The sequence below is a fragment of the Callorhinus ursinus genome, unplaced genomic scaffold (genome assembly GCF_003265705.2).
Source record: "Callorhinus ursinus isolate GAN/ISIS: 27379988/994484 unplaced genomic scaffold, GSC_fseal_2.0 scaffold27, whole genome shotgun sequence".
NCBI classification, from domain to species: Eukaryota; Metazoa; Chordata; class Mammalia; order Carnivora; family Otariidae; genus Callorhinus; species Callorhinus ursinus.
Window position 1 is genome coordinate 7,902,913 of NW_027397089.1, and position 18,442 is coordinate 7,921,354.

The 18,442-nt window shown below is 37.4% G+C and overlaps 1 protein-coding gene across 1 annotated transcript in view; it reads left to right on the plus strand.

The window, feature by feature from the left end:
* Positions 1-18,442, plus strand: part of ITPR2 (inositol 1,4,5-trisphosphate receptor type 2) — a 497,992-nt gene that overhangs the window by 153,061 nt on the left and 326,489 nt on the right. Inside the window, exons 15-21 of the mRNA XM_025879725.2 lie at positions 885-1,046; positions 5,572-5,744; positions 7,083-7,202; positions 7,318-7,503; positions 8,846-9,097; positions 9,691-9,835; positions 11,401-11,551. Of these exons, the coding sequence (XP_025735510.1) occupies positions 885-1,046; positions 5,572-5,744; positions 7,083-7,202; positions 7,318-7,503; positions 8,846-9,097; positions 9,691-9,835; positions 11,401-11,551 (1,189 nt within the window). The remainder of the gene's footprint in view (positions 1-884; positions 1,047-5,571; positions 5,745-7,082; positions 7,203-7,317; positions 7,504-8,845; positions 9,098-9,690; positions 9,836-11,400; positions 11,552-18,442) is intronic.

Sequence of the window (18,442 nt, forward strand, 5' to 3'; positions counted from 1 at the left end):
TGTACTCATCCTACTGGCTCATCCCTAGGTGACCTTACTGGCTGTCCTGCTGCCTAAAAGAGTTAGATTCCTCAATGCTTTCAAAATATTTCCCAGCTGCTAACCTTGGTATAATGTGAGTCATTACGTACCACCAGTTGCCCATGTTGCTCTTTATTTATTTGAATCCTAATACATTCATTGATTTGGCGCATCTTTATGTACCAAAAACAATAAATGAACTCTTTCTGAAAGAGGTTTAGAAGCAGTACTTGGAGGTAATTTTCTGATGTCAATTTCAGATGAAAAGTAAATGTTTTCTTCATATTATTTTGATTTTAGAAAGTTATGGAACATAGTAGAAGTAATTATAAAGCCTACAGAAATGAAACTATTTTTAGTTCATTTGAATATGTTCATGTAATTTGGTACAACCTGACATCTTTATATTTTTTATTTTATTTTATTTTATCTTTTTAAAGATTTTATTTATTTGAGAGAGAGAAGGAGAGAGCACGAGCAGGGGGAGGAGCAGAGGGAGAGGGAGAAGCAGACTCCTTGATGAACAGGGAGCCTGATGCGGGCCAACCCTAAGATCATGACCTGAGCCGAAGGCAGATGCCCAAGTGACTGAGCCACCCAGGCATCCCTATATTTCTTATTTTAATAAAGTGTAATTTCTTAACAAAATTAAGTATTTTATTTAAATGCTTTTGTCAATTTAGTGAATCCTTTAAATGGTATTTTTTTGTTTCTTAATATGTTGGTTCTGTATTCTAAAACTCCTTTTTCCTTTGTATGAATTCTACTCAAATATTACAAAAGTGCTTTTGAGTCAATGTACTTATTTGTAAAACATACACCTCCATTCATCAGAATAGGTGGTTGTTTTTTTTCCCTGATAGGTTTTTGGGATTCTTAAAGCACCCTTTAAGGAGAAGGCAGGAGAAGGCTCAATGCTGAGACTTGAAGATCTGGGGGACCAAAGATACGCTCCCTACAAATATATGCTGAGGTTGTGTTACCGTGTGCTGAGACATTCACAGCAGGACTACCGGAAAAATCAGGTTGGAGGCCACCATCTTTGCCTCTGCTTAACATTTTTGTTAAACATCTTTGCCTCTGTTTAGCATTTCAAGTAAGGGAAAGGTTCTTTGGTTATTGTTCTAAAATACATAAAGTAGGAATGGGAATTTCCACTCTGTAATGAAATATTTCATATTGACAACACACAAAAATGACCTGTAAGTATTTTGTGCTGACATATGTATTTATTCTTCCGTGTACAATTAGAATCTTTGGGGGAAGATGTCCGAGGTCTTCGTGCATGGTATCAGCTTTTGCTAGGCAGGAGGCATGCTGAATGTGTTATATAAAGAGGAGCAAGATATTCCTTGATATTTCTAGGAACGTGAGGTTCTGCATTGTCACGTGTAGGCCAAAGAGTTCCTTGCCTGGTGGTGAAGATATGGCAGGTACTATCTGAAACATAAGGAAGAGGCAAAATGGGGACACGAGAGAGAAAAGGCAGCATTATGGGAATTCAGAAGAGACAGAGCTCAGTGTGGCTGGGGGAGCCCAGGGAGGGTGCTTGGAGAAGGAAGCATTTGAGGAGGATGAGACTCATTTTCTTTTCTTTTCTTTTTTTTTTTTTTTTAGATTTTATTTATTTATTTGACAGAGAGAGAGAGAGAGAGAGAGAGACAGTGAGAGAGCAGGGGGAGTGGGAGAGGGAGAAGCAGGCTTCCCGCGGAGCAGGGAGCCCAATGCGGGGCTCGATCCCAGGACCCTGGGATCATGACCTGAGCTGAAGGCAGACGCTTAACGACTGAGCCACCCAGGCGCCCTGAGACTCATTTTCATAAATTGTATGGGAACAGGCATTTCAGCGAGGAAGGATTTATGAAGAGAGTGCTGGATGCTAGAAAGGGCACTTTTGTCCCAAGATAGTCCTAACTGTGGAGGACAGGGAACCTAGGGCTATAGCTAAAAGTTGCCAATGGCAAGTGAAATTTCTTTTAAGTCTCATTTTTATCTTAAAAATACACAGTATTTTGCAGTGTGTTTAATAATATACATTTGTTTAATATAAAATTGTTTAAAACAAATTAATCATTTCTAAATTAGCATCCTGTGTTTCTCTGAGCCAGTTTGAGAGAAGAGTGTGGACTTGGTAAATTTCGTTGGTTAGTTTAGTGGGAGAGAGGCCTGGTGAGGCAGGTTGGGCTGAGCCGCGTAGGCCAGGGTGTCAGGCCTAGAGAGTGGCATTTATTTGGGCATAGTCAGTAGTGTTTACTGAGTGCTTCCTTCCTACCAGCCTCAGTTCTAAGCACTTCTCGTAACTTAACTCAAGTAATACTGAGTTAAGATGAGGAACTGAGGCACAGAGAGAGGTTAAATAACTTGCTGAAGATCGCACAGTGCTAACTACCACTGGAGCCAGGATTCAAACCCAGACTCTTAGTCACCGCATTGTGCCTCTTAGTAGTTTGAAAATCTTCTGACAAGAAAAAAGAATTCGCTTTAAGAAAAATCTGTTAAAATATATTGGATTTGAAATTCTATTTCAAGATTGAGACAAGGTCTAAAAAGAATATGTAAAACAGACTTGTTAGAAGATAAATAATATGGCAAGGAGCAAAAGAGTGAGGAAGGGGACAATATAAACAAATCCTTAAAGACGTTTGAATATAATCCTATTATAAATAGCCTTCTTTCCAATTGGAAATACTGCCATTGGAATTCTTTCCCCCAGCTTCCCTGCATTCCATTAAAATGGAAGAAAAATCACGTTCCAGGACCTTAAATGGCGGACCTTCAAGCACTTGGAGAATCGATGTCCCAGAAGCTGCCCAGTATTAAGGCTCATTGTTATTCTGTGGGGGTCTGAGGTGCAGATGGGGGCTAGAGGTTGCTCAGTGTATGCCACCTAGCCTCGTTTGTCTTCTTGGGTCTGGAAATACCTACTTTGCTAGATAAGCCACCACTCCACACACACAAGCAGTGCCATGTTAGAGAGATTGAATCAACTGAAAAAAACCAACAGGTCCACAGAATTTACCTGGTGCTCTGAATCCCATGGGCTCACATTGTATGCCGTTCTTAGTTGTGCTCAGCCTCTGGAGGGGTCCCAGGGACCTCCTTTCTATAGCACTGCCCTGGCTTCAGTGTCTGATGTCCTTGGGTTTGGTTGTTCAGCTAGTCCTTGGTAGCTTCCCTGAGCAGCACATCTTAACTGATGTCCTTTCTTCATCTTGCACACCAAAATTTTCTCACTCCTTTTAGTCTTAGCTGAGGACTCCTGTGCCTAGTGTGCTGAGGTGTGTGCAATTTCTCCTCTGAAAACATTCACCCTTCTGATAAGTGGAAACACACACACACACACACACACACACACACACACACACACACACACAGACAGACACACACACACACACACACACACACACACATTCTGCTCCGATAATTATTCCTCTTCTTTGTTCTTAGTTCACCTGACCCAGGCACATCACTACTCCGGGTAAATGATTATTCATTTTGGGGGACCTGCTTTCTGGGTTTCTTTAGAACATAGGACTGTGGGGGGCACTCTTTCTCTCTTTTGGGATGTCTTCTCAAGGCGTAGATAATTGAGCTGACAAAAGAGTAGAAGAATCATCAGCATCCACTGAGGGTTAGATTTTGTTTTCCCTTATGTTCTCATGCATGCTCCAATTCAATTTCAGTGAGGGTTGAATAATGTTTTCCTCATTTCTTTTGAATCAGGAACGCTTTTGTTAAGCATAGAGGAGCTTTCTGATGTTTTTAGAGCATAATTTTAAAACATAAGTGGAAATACTTTCTACTTTTTGCATGATTACCTTGTTTTCCTTCAGCCTCGTCCATATTGTATAGAGTCCTAGGAGGGAGTTCTTTTGTAATTTAGTGCTAACCCAAGTCTTTAAGATTGAGTGTCTGCCTATTATTATTTATAGAATTTGGTGACAACCTCTGAATTGATTTGATTTTTTTATCAGTATCTTGATCTGTTTATCAAACATCTTGGAGGTTTGCCTTATACTGGGCTATAATTATAATAGTCATAAAAGTGTATAAATCAATACATGTCTTTAAAGTGATACACTAACAGAAGACATTTACTTTACTTAACTGGATACCCAATATAAAGCTATTATTTTGAGAGGCCACAAAGTCACTGCTTAGAATATAATTAGATTTGTGTGTCATTTTCAAGGAGTAGCTAGATTCCAGTATATTTTACCTAAGGCAAAAAATACTTTCTAATCCATAAGTTTGTCCATCATAGAACCAGAGATACATTCCCACGGAGAATCCCCAAGAAGGTGAAGTGAGAACTATGGATTGTGGAAGGAGTTAGTTAAGCTTACCAGGTTTGTCTATGGTTGTGTGGGATTCTTGCTTGTACACAGAATACAGAACATGAGCAATAGTGGCTTGGAATATAGGAGAGTCCGTGTGAAGAATGAGGAAGAGATTAAATCATGCATGATTGAAACTCCCAATGGCTTTTTCTTGCTCTTAGAATAACATTTTGGTCCTGTACCCTGGCTCGCAAGGACCTACCTCTCCAACTTCAGCTCTTGTTTTCTCTTTACTTACTACTCTGTAGCCACACTGGCCACCTTTGTCTATAGAACACAAAGAGTATGGCTCCACTGCCTACCTCGATTTTTCTCTCCCCATGGCTGCCTTCTTCTGATCATTACCTTCTTTTTCATCCCAGCTCAAATGATCACTTCTTTAGTGTCTACCCCATATGAAGTTGCCACCTTTCCCCATCCCTTTGTTTCATTTCACTTATTAACATATAAAAGGATCATATTTATTATCTCATTTAGTGCCTTTTTTTTTTACACTGGGAGGTAGGCTTCATGAGAACTCACCCAACTTGTTTACCACCATATGTCTAGTCTCTCAAACAGCCTGGAATGTAGTAGGCTTTCAAGAAGTAGTTATGGGATGAATGATCTCGTCAGTAAAGTGATTGATTAATCATATTACCTTGTTTGATAGCTTTTTAGGATAAAAAGTGATATGGAATTTTATCTCTATTTTAAAGAGAAGATTTAATAGATTGGGACATGTACAAAAAAGAAATCACTCCAAGTCAGCTTGGGATCTTCATGCAACTGTATAGATCTCATGCCTCATGAACAAAATTTCACAGAGTCATTTTCTTTCTGTAATTATGATACAATCAGTGGTTATGACTTTTAGTGTGAGTTGGAAGAAGGGCCTCTGTTAGGCTGGTAAAATTTACCATGTCGAAGAAATTGTTATTTTAACTAGGTTTATTTTTGTTTTTCCCACTTACGCTTTCAGAGTATAAGCACCCACATTAAATATTTCTAGGTATATAATTTTCTGTTATAAGTTAAATTAGGCATATGCTCATATGTTTTAATTTCCTTTCTCAAAAAGCCATATTTATTGAAGGATTATTGCTTTTCTTTTGACAATGCATTTGAGTTTCTCTGTTAGGAATAAATTAATCAATGTTGCTGACTCTAATAGAACCTGTTATTTCTAAGCCGTTTGGCAGCACATTCTGACAGTCTTTCTTCTTTGCAGGAATATATTGCTAAGAATTTCTGTGTCATGCAGTCCCAGATTGGCTATGATATTTTGGCAGAAGATACCATCACAGCTTTGTTGCACAACAACAGAAAACTACTAGAGAAACATATCACAGCAAAAGAAATAGAAACATTTGTCAGTTTACTCAGGAGAAATCGTGAGCCAAGGTTTGAAGTGGTTCATGCAGTATTCTTTACTAGTGGGAATATTGTGCTTTATTTTCTGTTTTTTTGCAAAAAAGCTTTTTGCTTTATTTTTAGAATGTTTTAAAAGTTGGAATACTTTTTTTTAAAGATTTGTTTATTTAAATGAGAGAGGGAGTGAGAAGAGTGAGAAAGAGAGAGAGAGAGAGACCACATGAGTGGGGGGGAGGGGCAGAGGGAGAGAGTTAGAGAGAGACCTCAAGCCGACTCCCTGCTTAGCATGGAGCCAGATGCGGGGTTTGATCCCATGACCCTGAGATCATGACCTGAGCCAAAATCAAGAGATGGACCCTTAACTGACTGAGCCACCCAGGTGCCCCGTAAAAGTTGAAATTCTTTCATATTACTAACTTTCATGGACAAAACTATATTGGGTTTGCTGTTATAATAATTATGTATCATAGAGTTATTACCTCACAGGAAATTAAAACCTTTTATAGACATATTTAAATATAAGTGACTTTCATTCTGATCATTTATGTTTTTATAGTACTTCTAGTTTTTCAAAATCTATTCATATACATTGTCTCATTTAAGCCCTTGTACATTTCCATGAGGTATGCTGGTTGCATGTTAATTATTATATCAATATATTATATTATTGTAAAATTATCCACATTTTTAGAGATGAGAAAACAGAAGCCTAGATAGCAACTTGTCCAAGAATACCCCAATAGTAAGGAATATTACTATAATATCATAATTACTTATTACTAATATTATGATAATATTCCTTACTATTGGGGTATTCCATCAAATTTACTTTCTATTGTACCATGCTGCTTTATCTGGGAGAAATGAATGCAGGAAAGTCAAGCAGACTGACAGTTTTCTTTACTAATTAGCACAGCAAATGAATGTTAGAAGGTTGAAATGGGCCTTTGACTCCACTAGGCCATGCTCACTTTCGTTGACTGTGTGCTTTTTTCGTATTTTACTCAGTACAGCATTAGCTTTCATCTGCTTTTGTTTTGTTATTTGTTCTTGGATAGTCTCATTTTAGGGCAGATAAATGATTTTCTAAACATAATAAGTCACAGTGCTGTGGGAGGAATATCACCAAATAAATAGAAGCAAACATATCCTTTTTTGAAACAAGGTTTGTATTAAACACAAATAATTGGATGTTTAATTTGCTTCTAATGATGCACTAGATAAGCAACATATTAAAGAATGTTGCATGGAGGTATTAAAAATAAATCTAAAAACTTACTTGCATTATATCCCCAAGGATATTTTTATCGTGATATTTTATGAAGTGCCTTTTCTTAGTATTCAATTTATTTTTTTTCCTTTTGCCAGGTTTTTGGATTATTTATCAGATCTGTGTGTATCTAATACCACTGCTATACCTGTAACTCAAGAACTCATCTGTAAATTTATGTTGAGCCCAGGCAATGCAGACATTCTCATTCAAACTAAGTAAGCCCAGATAGGGGAGGAATCTTTTTCTGTTCATTATTTGTAAGCATTGTAGTTCCTGTCATATTTGTGAGTTAACTTCTTAATTGATTTTGTATGTATAATTTATTTCAAGGCTGGTCTCAATGCAAGTAGACAACCCCATGGAGAGCTCCATCCTTTCAGATGACATTGATGATGAAGAAGTTTGGCTCTATTGGATTGACAGCAACAAGGAACCTCATGGCAAAGCTATCAGGCACCTTGCTCAAGAAGCAAAAGAAGGCACCAAAGCTGATTTGGAAGTTCTTACCTATTATAGGTAAAGAATCATAATTGTCAGTCTTATTCATTGAGAGAAGATTCTCTGAAACCTCTAAAAGTCAGGTATCTATGAAGAGGAAATTTAAAAAGTCATGTCAAAACTAAGGTAGCTGAAATATTTAATATTATTTAAAATATTCAAAATAAAAGTGAACATCTGTGTTTTCCACCTATACAACTTGCGATTTTCTGACTTTTTCACTAATTTGGAATTGGTGTGCAGCAGAGGGCTTTTTCCTGTTATTGATTGGTATTAGATGAGAGACATGTTGGGACCACGGTGTTGGACTTGAGGGATGGAGCTGAGCTGGGTGTGTTGATCCAGTTGCAGAGGTGGCCCCGGAGAAAGCCAGTTGGAATGTAGGTAGTGCTTATGAATTTGTGGAGACCTAGGACTGGAGAGAAGCTGCTATCTATAGTTATGAAAGTTCAGTGGTGGCACTTGGCAGCAGAAGTTGCCATGGTAGTTGCCAGTGGTCAGTATGTTGGGAGCAAGAACCTAGCTGGTGTCTTTGAGTTTAAGGTATAGAAACCTCTGACAGACGCCCTTGGAAAATGTTGGGCCCAAATGACAGGAATCTGAGAAAGGCGGAGCATGGCTCGTGTTCCTCATTTCTATAGGTATCCCAGCAAAGCCAAGACTAATTCTTGATCTCAGAGGCTGTTGAATCCAAGTGTAACTGATGCTGTTTAGATGGGTCACATTTGGTTTGGGAACCGAGCCGGATCTAAAGTTAGAGTGTAGCTAGATATTAGGGCCAGAGCTAAGTGGGAATGGGAAACCGAGAGATGGTTTTGTGTGAGCAGTTTGTTATCCATAGCCCCTCAGGCTTAGTGTATTTGTAATCCTAGGAAATAAAAAATGGAGAGCCCAATGACACTTTCCTCCAGACAACATGTTGCTGGAACAAGTAAGAGAAATTGTAACTTGAAAAGATATAGAGGCAATTTCATGTATTTGCTGTCATTTGATTACTTCACTCACTACCAAAAGAATTTGACTCCAGTGTCACGAACACTTGGGAATTTTGGTGTTGTATAAAAGTAGATAGTAGATACTGACTGATACTGTGCTGTTTAAGAACTTTATCAAGAGGGGTGCCTGGGTGGCTCAGTCGTTAAGTGGCTGCCTTTGGCTCGGGTCATGATCTCAGGGTCCTGGGATCGACCCCCACATCAGGCTCCCTGCTCAGCGGGAAGCCTGCTTCTCCATCTCCCACTCCCCCTGCTTGTGTTCCCTCTCTTGCTGTGTCTCTCTCTGTTGAATAAATAAATAAAATTAAAAAAAAAGAACTTTATCAAGAGAAGACCAATAATGTAGTATGTTTCATATTTTTAAGGTACCAGCTAAACCTCTTTGCAAGGATGTGCTTGGATCGCCAGTATCTGGCCATAAACCAGATTTCTACGCAGCTCTCAGTGGACTTGATCCTGCGGTGTGTGTCGGATGAGAGCCTGCCATTTGACCTCCGGGCGTCTTTTTGTCGCCTCATGCTCCACATGCATGTTGACCGGGATCCCCAGGAGTCTGTGGTGCCTGTTCGCTACGCCAGGCTCTGGACCGAAATTCCCACAAAGATCACAATTCATGAGTATGTTTGGAAACATTTCCTGAGCACTTTCAATTCCATAGATAAACTCAAAATCACATGTCTTCAGTTTTGAAGTGAGATATATGGAAGGGCATTTCTGTGTTCTAACTCAAGTTGTTAGTCTTTTTTTTTTTTACTGCTTTTACTTTTTTATTATTTTTTAAAGTTTTTATTTTAATGCCAGTGAGTTAACATACAGCGTTATATTAGTTTCAGGTGTACAATATAGTGATTCAGCACTTCCACACATCACCCTGTGTTCATCGCGACACGTGCACTCCTTCCTCCCCATCAACCTATTTAACCGCCCCCCCAACCCAGGTTGTTAGTCTTTCAAATACAAATAAGATACTCTTTTTGGAGAGTAAAATAACAGCTCTTGATAATAGAAACATCATTCTGGAAATCAATGAGCAGAAATCGTATTTATAATAGGAGTAACAATTTTTTAAGTGCTTAATATTATGGTAGAAACATCTTGAAAGGTTAACTAAGTTACCTAAACTTAAGAAGCTGGGAGGTTAAAGTACATATATTTTCCTATTTTTTAATGATTTCAATCAGTTTAACTTGCTTCATTTCTTTCTTTCTAGATATGATTCTATAACAGACTCTTCCAGAAATGATATGAAGAGGAAATTTGCACTGACGATGGAATTTGTTGAAGAATACTTGAAAGAAGTTGTAAATCAGCCCTTTCCTTTTGGGGATAAAGAAAAAAACAAACTGACATTTGAGGTATTTTATAAAAACAATTCATTTGTGAGGTTATTCAGTTTTCCCTGTCAAAAATTAGATATATTGAGTGTCAAAGATTTTTTCCCCTCTAATATTTAGGATGTTTTGGTAATTGGATAGTTTAGTTGATAAAGGTATGATTCCCTCTGCCATTGATTAAAAGATAGATTTTATGCTTTAATTAGACCTGATGTCTAATACAAAATATTCTATTTATAATTATCGGTTACCTACTGTTTTCCTGGATTTGGGGGGTTTTTATTTATCTGTGTAAGTTTTATTGCATTTCATGAACAAAGACAATTTGCATACATTGTAATTTGTTTGGATATATTTTTTTCTCTGATCTCCATGGAAGTGAAATTTTTAGCTTCATTAAACTGAATTGAAATACCTTTGATTTTAATATCATTTGGGGGATATAGTGACAAAACTAGAGAAAAGATGCCATTACTTGACACCTGGCGCATTAGCTATCTACTGGTGTATAACAGATTACCTCTAAACTCAGCCCAAAGCAACAAGAACTTATTATTTTACAGTTTCTATGGGTCAGGAATCTGGAAATGCATGGTTGGGTGGTTCTGGCTCAGGGATTTTCATGAAGTTGTAATCAAGCTGTTGACTGGGGTTGCAGTTATTTCCAGCTAGATGACCTGCTGCTAAGTTCACTCATGTGTATCTTGGTGGCCATATCTCCTTGCTGGCTGTTGACCAGAGGCTTCACCTTTTTGCCATGTGGGCCTTTTCACAGGCTGCCTGTGTCCTTATGGCATGGTACCCAGAGCGAGCCATTAGAGAAAGAGAGAGAGCCCAAGATAGAACTTGCAATCTTCTCTAACCTAATCTTGGAAGTGGCATGCTATTACTTCCGTTGTATTCTCTTTGTCACATGGACCATCCTTGGCACAGTGTGAAAAGAGACTGTACTTTGGGGACCATGTTGGAAGCTGGCTGTCATACCTAGAATGTCTTATAGTGTCCAGAAGACCACAAAGCAGCATTGGGAACAAATTATTGCTGGACAAATTCCTGTATAATTTATAATTTATTAAAGTAATTCATTAATGTAACCGTTTATTAAGTGATATCCTACTGACTTAAAGAAGTTAATATTTACTTAAGTAAATCATCTAATGTAAATTTCTTTAAACACCTTGATACACCTAAAATCTCTTTTCGGCTTCCTTGCTGGCTGTGGATCAGACACCTCATCTTGTCATCTGGGCTTTTGAGAGAGATGACAAACTGGCCTTATTTGGATTTCTTTTTCAAACATTTTAATTCCTAGGTATAAAGAATTAGAAAGTTTAGAAATACCTTCACTAATTTAGGTAATATAAAAAAATCAATGTTAATTTCAGGGGCACCTGGGTGACTCAGTCAGTGAAGCATTCAACTCTTGATCTCAGCTCAGGTCCCGATATCAGAGTCATGAGTTCCAGCCCCCCGACTGGGCTCCATGCTGGGCATGGAGCCTACTTAAAAAAAAAAAAATCAATGTTAATTTCAGTTTCTAATGTTTTTTTTTCTTTCCCACTCCCCTTTCCCTTTTTCTTATTAAGGTGGTCCACTTGGCTCGGAATCTTATATACTTTGGATTTTATAGCTTCAGTGAATTGTTAAGACTAACAAGAACACTTCTAGCTATCCTAGATATTGTACAGGCCCCCATGTCATCGTATTTTGAAAGATTAAGCAAATTTCAAGATGGAGGTAAGAATTTTTTGAGAAAAATTATGATCTTTTTGGAGGTGAGATAAAAACAAATCTACAGAGAACTTGTTGTTAACATGTACCAGCTAATGTATGTGTACAAATGAAAAGTGATTCCATAATAGGACTAAGTGATAATAGGCTGGATTTATAAACTTTCTTCTCTGTTTTTAAATTAAAAATTTGAAGGAAAAATTCATAGATCAATGAGTTCCATCTTTGGCAACTAATGTTATGGCTAATCCATTAGTGAAAATATTATGTGTTAAAAAATAAAAACATCTTAATATTTGTGATCACCCTGGTATGTGTGATAGGCTGACTATGCTTCATAGGAGGGCACAGAAGAATGCAAAGAATTGGAACAGTAATGGTCATACCAGAGAAGCAGTGAGTGCAAAACCAGTGTCAGAGGCAGTATAGTGAAGTGGATAAGAGAATGGGCTTTTGAGTCAGAGTGCTGTAATCAAATCCTGCCTTTATTAACTTAGGCAAGGTACTTAACTTTTCTAAGAGTTTATTTTCTCATCTGAGATATGAAGATGATAATGATAGTATCTTCCTCACAGCTTCCTTGTGAGAATTAAATGAATGTATACAATATATTCAAGGTACTTACAACAGTGCCTATCTCATAACTCAAAAATTTTTTTGATGGTGATTGTCTTAGGCTGGATGCCTTGTAAATAGTGAGAGGTAGAGAATTGTTTGCAGAGGGTATATTGAAGAATGTTTTCAGGATATACACCTGTAAGGAGTGAGGAAGGTAGGATTGGGCAGATAGAGAAGCTGATCCACACTGCAGTTATAACTGAGCCATCAACTGATCCTATAGGTTAGCTCTAGAGCAGGGTGGCCCTTTGCAGTTGTCATAAATTAAGGCAAAGGTACTGAGTTTTGTATTCTTGTATCAGCCAACCATTGATTGATGGCTTTATTGTGGAGTGGAGAGTGTAACCTGGGGTAAGGCAGTTTCCTTTGGCCAAGGGTCATTCTTAGTAGAGGCATCATGGGAGGTCAGCAACTATGATGCTCCACAACTAGGAGGAAATGTGCCTGAACTTTGAAGAGGGACCTGTGTAGAGCACAGGGGGTCCACTGTAGTGTCTACTGCAGGGTTAAAAAAGTAAAACCAGAAATGTAATTTCAGACTTAAGGAAGAAATATCTGGTTAAGAATTATAAAGAGGAACTTCCAGGTAGCTGAAGTAATTAATTGCTACTGCCTAAATCTCAATAATTTCTACATCTTCCAGAAATCTGTAGAGATCAATCAGACTAAATTTAACCATATAAATCCCTCACCTTTAGCAGAACTAGAAGACAGAGGACAATACAAACTTCAGGTATAAGTAGAAAGGTAGCATCAGTTTGCAGGAGAGCTGTCTCACGGGTTCTCACTGCAAGCTTTTGCAGACAGTTAGAAGGTTCTGGGAAAACTATGCAGAAGAGACAAGAAGGGATTGTATGCAAATCTCCCTCAGAAAGAAAATCTATGCTAAGTGTGAAAATATTGACAGAGAATCCAGGTAGATAAGAGCACTGAATAAAGAGGAAGGGGCTTAACAGTATGCAGGTAGCAACTGTGGAAAACCAATGCTTCTGTAGATGAAGTGGGTTAATGTTCATCCCTAGGGATGAGGGAGAGTCACCCTTTGGAATCTTGTTGGGTGAAGGGAAAAAGAAGCAAGATGATGAAATCCTAAGTACCACAAGATAAAAGAAACAAAAAAAATCAAAGGAAATGTATGTAATTCCTTTCCATTGCCATCCACCAAGAGCTAGACTTTAAAGAAATTGCACTTTGCCACTCTGACAAGGGAGTGTTCTTGAACTGAAAATTATGTGAACCAGCTCATATTGTCAACCTTGTCCAAGAAATGCAGATATGAAATCAGTCCTCCTATATATGAAGCTACTGTAAGATCAAAATAGAATGGAGAATCAAAACATTTCATTTGATGGAAATTCTCCTCTGAAAACTAACAATGAAAGAAAAGAAAATTGTAACACGAGACTCTAAAATTAATTAAATATCTTCAAACAAAAATTGGGGTATGAAAACCACCTTGAATGATAGATTAAAAAACTAAGGTTAGAAGTGGACAAAAAAACCAGGAGGAGATGAAATGAAAGTTTATTGGACTCAGGAAAGAAATAGAATAAAATGGTAGACTTTATTCTTTTTAGATATACAGACTAAATTACATTATCAAAAGAATAGATTTGAAGGAAAGTATAATATGCACCATTGAATAAAGGCAGGAAAACAATGTTGAGAATGTCAGTGATATGAAGAAACAAGTAAAAAGAGTCAGAGAGAAAGTGGTTGAAATGGGAGAAAGGCAAAGAAGAGCCATCATATGAATAATTGGAGTTCCTCTGAAGAAGAAAAATAAAACCGTGGAACAGAACTTATATTTAAAATTACAATCCAAGAAAACATTCTGTAAATAAAAGATAACCTAAGTTCTCCATGGTGAAAATGTCTGGAATGGTGATCTCTAAGACATAGCCTGATAAAACTGTAATATGTAGTGTATATTCAGAGAGAGTTGTGGTGTGTAGGGGGAGGTGCTATGAAAGCAACTGGAGAAAAAAATGAAAAGATATATAAGCGTTTTGTACTCTTCTTGCATCTTTTATATAAATTTAAAATTTTATAAAAATAAAAGTCTATGAACAATATCTGAATGAAAGCAAAGGAAAAGCCAAGTACAACAATGGTAAATGGCAGGGGACATGCCAGTGGTCTATCCTATTCCTGTTTTCTGAATCTCACCAGCGAGAGGCTCTTCTTAACAGTCCCAGAGTGTACGTAGGAGTTGAGATGTCGATATTAAGGACGCTTCTTGGTATGATGCTTTTATAATCTCCAGTTTACTCTCAACTAAATCATTCTTTAAAAGTTAGAAATTGGTCTTCACTATTGGTCTGTTGGTCTCAGTGCTCACAGTCTGCTTTCAGAGTTTTACCCTAAGGGAAAGTCTTACTTTTCCTCTAAAAATTTGCAAGTATCTTGTTTGCATTCTCTCTGTCATGTCCGTGTCTACCTTATAAGACACATTTTTTACTCTTTTAAGTTATTTATAATTCTCATATTTTCTCATGGACTCCATTATCTCTGGACTTCTTAGTCATTCTGTCAACAATTTGAGAACCATTTTTAATTTTGTCAACAAGAATTTATTGAGTTACTATTGCATGCCAGACACTGTTCTACTCACTGGGAATAGAGAAGTTAAAGTCTTTAGCCACAAGGAGGACAGACAGTTAATAAATACAGAGGCAGAGTCCCTCCCTTCTCCCTACTGAGGGAGACAGATAATAAACAAATGAATATACACTGTAAATTCAGATAATGCTATGAAGAAAAATAAAGTGGGACAATATGGAGAGTGGACAGAATAGATTGAACAACGTGTGACATTTGAGCAGAGACCTACATGTGTCGAGGAAGCCCTGAGGCAGAATAAACTTGACATGTAGGAAGAGTAGCCCGAAGGCCATTTTGGCTGAGGTAAAGTGAGAGGGGGGAGAATAATAGGAGAGAAGGTCGGAGAACCCTGGATTGTAGAGCCTTGCGGACCTGTGAATTTAAATTTTGTTCCGAGTTTGATGCTCAACTTTTGGAAGGATTTGAGAAGGATTGATACGATATGATCATTTTGGCTGCTGAGTAGAGAATGAGAATACTGATGTGGGCATAGTGGTAGAAAGACCATAGTTATGGGGCTTTTGGGGAATCGGGTGATGGTGATGAACTAGGCGAATAGTGGTAAAGTAGGGGAGAAGTGGACGAATTGGGAATTTTACAGCCTTAACTGATAGGACTTGAATGTGGGATGAGAACGAGGAGCGTAAGAGATTATTCCTACGTTTGAATTAACATTTGGGTGAATGTGGTACTATCATCAAGGTAGGAAGGACTGGTGGATGAGGGGGTTGGAGGGAAAATCGGGATTTCTGTTTGGGCACATTAGGCTTAAAACCTATTGGGCATCCAAGTGGGGATGTTATGTCGACAGCTGGATATATGAATGAAACTTTAGGTTAATCTCAGGGTAGAAATTATAAATGTGAGAATTAGTGTATAGAGCACATTCAAAATATCAAACTGAATAAGATCACTTGGGGAGTACTTGTTGACTGGGGAGAAATGAGGTCTAAAGATTGAATCCTGGGACCCTCCAACATTGAGCCATGAGATGAGAGGAAGTGCCAGCATGAGAGACTGGGATAGAGCTGCCAGTGAGGAAAGAAGAACCCCAGGACAATGGCATATCTTGGAAGCCAAGCAAAAAGTAACACGAGTAATTTTAACTATTTGTTGACATATATAAATATACTTTATCTGTAGCTTATATTCATTGAGTACTTTATGTGCTAAGTGGTTTTACATGGATTACCTCCCATGTAGTGTGATTTGTGCTTAACAATGACACATCATATTTTACTCCATTATTAAGATATGGAACACCACACTTTTACTCCAGTATTAAAATAGATTCATAATAGTTTTTATGAGCCAATTATAATTCTCTAAGAAACTTGATGATCTATCGAAGGAAAATATCTATATATGTACTGCATGAACTGAGACTCAGAGGTTTCTTCCTTTTGAGACTGGTATGTTGAATAGAACAGTGTCTGTTGATTTGGGGAAATAGATTTTCCTAATTGGTGAAAAGGGGTTTGTGGATTTTGGCTAGATTTTTGGAATCTGAAAGAATGTGCCTATCCCCTTACGAGTAAATACCCAAGAATTCTGTTATCCTAGTTTTTGGTGTATTGAAATTAATTTGAATTTAAGGACCATAATTTCAAGATCCCTTCTCTTGATATCTGCAAATCGGGGAGTAAATTATTTTTTTATACATTCCTATGATTGGGTACATCATATAAACTGTGAGAAAACATAGTTTGTTGTTAAGCATGATTTGATAACAATTGTAATTGAATTACAGATACCTCTGAGAAATGTTGTTATGCTGGGCTTTCTTCCTTCCACTCACCTCTAGAAATCCTTCCCGAGGAATCATTTTTGCTTATACTAATGTTCAACATTTATTTAATGTTAACTTGTGTTAATTATTAACTTTTTAGAAAGTTTTATTTTAACGTACAGATATAGAAAAGTATATTCAGGGAGACTAATTAACTTGCCCAAGATGCACTTGTTAGTTAGCAGCATTGCTAAGAGTTAAAGCATAAGAAATTAGTCTTCCTATCATTTGTACCACTGGATTATTTATTAGTCCAATAAGCTAATATATATATATATATATTTTCTCTATCTAGCCTTCAAATTTATTGAGGAATGATGATGACATAAAGCTAGGTTTATCATATCTGTATTTGTCAGCAAAATCTAGAGATAAAATCACAGTTTTATAGGGTATGAAGCTTGGGTGTATCATGTTGTTAACACTATTGAGCCATGTAACGTAAACTTGATGTTCTTCATCCAATGACTGCTGTCGTTTGCCGTCCCTGTTTGGGGCCTGTTGAGGTGCCTTAGTTATCCCCAGCTTCTGGAAAGCCACAATGATGTTGAGGTCTATGGAAAGTGCTACTCAAGTCGTGTATCAGTCAAAGACCAAGCAGGAAACAACACACTCTACTTTAGCTTCATATACAAAGGGGTGGAAAAACCACAGAGACAGTGCAGTACATACCATGAGGTATCCAATGAGCTAATATTTTAGAAAAATTGTAACTGAGGTTAGAATTTTGGTTCATAATTTTTTTTTAAAATTTACAGTTTCAGTCTCTTACATATAGATATTTTTTAAGCTAAGTAAATAAAATAGAGAGCTTAAAATAAAAGGAAATGGGGACAAAGCAATGTCATGTGCCTCTAGGTGTGATGCACTGAGAAGGACATAACATCACCTAGGAAGTATCCCTGAGAAAAATTCAGAATTTCCCGCTAATTGTGAAGAATCATGAGACAAGTACAAATTGTAGGATATTTTATGGAATAACTGGCTTGAACTTTTCCAAATGTCCATGTCATGAAAGATAAAGGCTAAAAAACTGTTCCAAATTAAAGGAGATTAAAGAGACAGGACAACTGGATACGATATGTGATTTTGGGTCAGGAAAAGTATCATCTATGGAAGATATTATTGGCCCAATAGGTGAAATTTGAATATGGATTGTATATTTGGTTGTGCTAGTAGATCAGATTTCTTGAATTTTATAATTGTACTGTGGTTATGTAAGAGGATGTCCTTGTTTTTACCGAATACAAGGTGAAGAATTGAGAGTTAAAAGGTCAGGATGTGTGGAGCTAACTCTTAAATAGTACAGGAAAGATATATATTTATGTATGTAGAGGGAGAGAGAGAGAGAGAGAGAGACAGAGAGAGGATGCAAATACAGCCGAATTTGTGAATCTCATAAAACTGGGCAGAAGGTATTATAGGAGTTCTTTGTATTAGTCTAGCAACTTTTCCCGTAAATTTGAAAGTGTTTCAAAACAAAAAGTTAATGACTTAAATAATTAGACAAGTAGGAAAATGATTTATTATATATAAGATGACACTTCAAACTTCAAGCATTATCTTTTGTCCTGGGAGGTGTGTTATTATAGCTGAGTTCTATTAGACTATAAATTCCTAACAAAGGTTCTATTAGACTCTCTAAATTCTTAACAAAAGAAACAAGAGAGAACACATTTCTGGAATCTCCAAAGGTGGAGACAGGTTTTTCAGGCCTGGGAAAAATTCCTGTGGTACAGGATGAGACAGAGGTTGATGCCAGAGAGGAAATCCCAGATTACGGAAAGTACCTGGGGGGAAAAAGAGCTGTTATTTGAAAGGACAACTCATGGGAGCCGTAGCAGTGTGGCCACGTTGCAATACCCAGTGTATCATCATCTTGGCTC